This window comes from Limulus polyphemus, unplaced genomic scaffold, assembly GCF_000517525.1.
Source record: "Limulus polyphemus unplaced genomic scaffold, Limulus_polyphemus-2.1.2 Scaffold14750, whole genome shotgun sequence".
NCBI classification, from domain to species: domain Eukaryota; kingdom Metazoa; phylum Arthropoda; class Merostomata; order Xiphosura; family Limulidae; genus Limulus; species Limulus polyphemus.
In genome coordinates this window covers 3,314-6,310 of record NW_013680360.1, presented here as the reverse complement: position 1 = coordinate 6,310, position 2,997 = coordinate 3,314, and the positions used below count along the sequence as shown (strand labels likewise).

At 33.2% G+C, this 2,997-nt stretch overlaps 1 protein-coding gene across 1 annotated transcript in view; it reads right to left on the bottom strand.

Moving 5' to 3' along the window:
- Nucleotides 1–421: 421 nt before the first annotated feature.
- LOC106477392 (nuclear pore complex protein Nup155-like) overlaps nucleotides 422–2,997 on the bottom strand; it is a 5,040-nt gene continuing 2,464 nt past the window's right edge. The window contains exons 2-4 of the mRNA XM_013937968.2: nucleotides 1,803–1,941; nucleotides 1,075–1,137; nucleotides 422–591 (exon numbers count right to left, since the gene is read on the bottom strand). Coding sequence (XP_013793422.2) covers nucleotides 425–591; nucleotides 1,075–1,137; nucleotides 1,803–1,941 — 369 coding nt within the window. The 3' untranslated portion in view covers nucleotides 422–424. The remainder of the gene's footprint in view (nucleotides 592–1,074; nucleotides 1,138–1,802; nucleotides 1,942–2,997) is intronic.

Here is a 2,997-nt window from a genome sequence, read left to right as displayed (position 1 = left end):
AACGTACATCAGTAACACACTATATTCTTGTTAGCAGTGTTCAACACTTTCATAACGTACATCAGTAACACACTATATTCTTGTTAGCAGGGTTCAACACTTTCATAACATACATCAGTAACACACTACATTCTTGTTAGCAGTGTTCAACACTTTCATAACGTACATCAGTAACACACTACATTCTTGTTAGCAGTGTTCAACACTTTCATAACGTACATCAGTAACACACTACATTCTTGTTAGCAGTGTTCAACACTTTCGTAACGTACATCAGTAACACACTATTATTGTTAGCAATGTTCAACACTTTCATAACATACATCAGTAACACACTATTACTGTTAGCATTATTAAAGATGTTCATTACCTTACACTATTATTACAGCTGTTCCTTACTTTAAACTATTATTACCGATGTTCATTACCTTAATATCCTTGAAAGATAAAGATAGAGACCATTATGTTTACCGGAGTAAACCATTTCTGGTCCACCACTTGGAAGCTGTTGTTGTGTTAACATTGACTGCTGTTCTTGTGAAGGAAGACCATATGTCTGGTTTAGAGAGACTACTGGACTGTATGGAATACCTGGTTGCATACCATATTATAACAGCAATCAGTTTTAGTGCATTATACATATTAATGTTGTAACTTTTCACCAACGATATGAAATGTGAAGAATTTTACAAATATTTCCAAAATTAATTAAAATTACTTTCTGAAATATAAAAACAACTCTTATAGAGAAACTGGATATTTATATCAAAGGAATGATGTAAAAAGAAAGTACCATTATCTCTCTATTTCTCTACATGTTAATATTCATTCTCATTAGAGTTGCTTTTCAATATAATTAAGCTTTTCATCTTCACTGACATAAATTCTGAACAGGAACAGGAAAGAGCCATCATCAACTTCATGGCCCTTCTCCACTGTATCATTTCTGACTAACTGTGTAACAAACAATTTACCAGGATGACTTAAGTTCTGAGGTCACACCTTAACATTACAAGCAGCAAGAAACCATCATATACTATCATTATGGGTTAAAACATTGGAGAATAAACTTACCTGAACCAGGGACAGAAAAAGTTGTACCAGGATGGTGACCTACTGCAGGGGTGCTTGACCAAGCTGTAAAGAGCATTAAGTTACATTAACAGGATGGTAGCTTTCTGATGAAGTGATTGACCAAGCATAAACAACTTTAACAGTATAGTGGCCTACTGTCAGAAAACAACATTAAATTACATTAACAGGACAGTAGCCTACTGTCAGAAAACAACATTAAATTACATTAACAGGACAGTAGCCTACTGTCCAGAAAACAACATTAAATTACATTAACAGGACAGTAGCCTACTGCCAAAAAACAACATTAAATTACATTAACAGGACAGTAGCCTACTGCCAAAAAACAACATTAAATTACATTAACAGGATGGTGACCTACTGCCAAAAAACAACATTAAATTACATTAACAGGATGGTGACCTACTGCCAAAAAACAACATTAAATTACATTAACAGGACAGTAGCTTACTGCCAAAAAACAACATTAAATTACATTAACAGGATGGTGACCTAGTGCCAGAATGTTTGACTAATTATAAATAGTGACAAAAGGTAATAGCTTCTTTCTAAGCCAGCCATAAAAGAATATAGTCCACATATTTTTGTGGATTTAGAAGAAACTAAACTAGTTATTACTACTGTTTTAGAAATCCCTAGTTATATACTGTATCAGCAGCCTGACAAATTTTAAAACTTAAACTACAAGATCCTTTAAAGATAAATACCTGGAACAGTTGATGGACCAAAGGTAGGTGCAGGAGAGCTGGGAGGAATCATCAAGGAACTAGGATTAGTGGGTACAGGAAACGATATACAAGGTTCTCCCCCATACAACAGAAATGCTCGAGTTGCCCATTCTGCCACCTAAACCATAAATAATACGTATTGAGTAAAACTGTGTTGTTCATGTTAAACTTTATATCTGCTATTAGTTAGTTAAACCATTGTAACATGTCTCCAAACTTCTTTAATTGATAGCTGTTTTTCCATTAAACAATATTTCATCTGTATTTACAGTAAAGATAAAACAAGATGATCTGTATCAACATTTCCCTACATAATCAAATCATGATTGTTGTCAAGTACATAAACACGTCTGTATCAACATTTCCCTACATAATCAAATCATGATTGTTGTCAAGGTACATAAACACGTCTGTATCAACATTTCCCTATATAATCAAATCATGATTGTTGTCAAGGTACATAAACATGTCTGTATCAACATTTCCCTACATAATTAAAGCATGATTGTTGTCAAGGTACATAAACATGTCTGTATCAACATTTCCCTACATAATTAAAGCATGTTTATTCTCACAGTACACCAACAGATCTGTATCAACATTTCCCTACATTATCAAATCATGATTGTTGTCAAGGTACATAAGCTTGTCTGTATCAACATTTCCCTATATAATTAAATCATGATTGTTGTCAAGGTACATAAACATGTCTGTATCAACATTTCCCTACATAATTAAAGCATGTTTTTTCTCACAGTACACCAACAGATCTGTATCAACATTTTCCTATATAATCAACTCATGATTGTTGTCAAGGTGCATAAACATGTCTGTATCAACATTTCCCTATATAATCAAATCATGATTGTTGTCAAGGTACATAAACATGTCTGTATCAACATTTCCCTACATAATTAAAGCATGTTTATTCTCACAGTACACCAACAGATCTGTATCAACATTTCCCTATACAATTAAAGCATGATTGTTGTCACGGTACATAAACACGTCTGTATCAACATTTCCCTATATAATCAAATCATGAATTTTGTCAAGGTACATAAGCATGTCTGTATCAACATTTCCCTATATAATCAAGTCATGAATGTTGTCAAGGTACATAAACATGTCTGTATCAACATTTCCCTATATAATCAAGTCATGAATGTTGTCA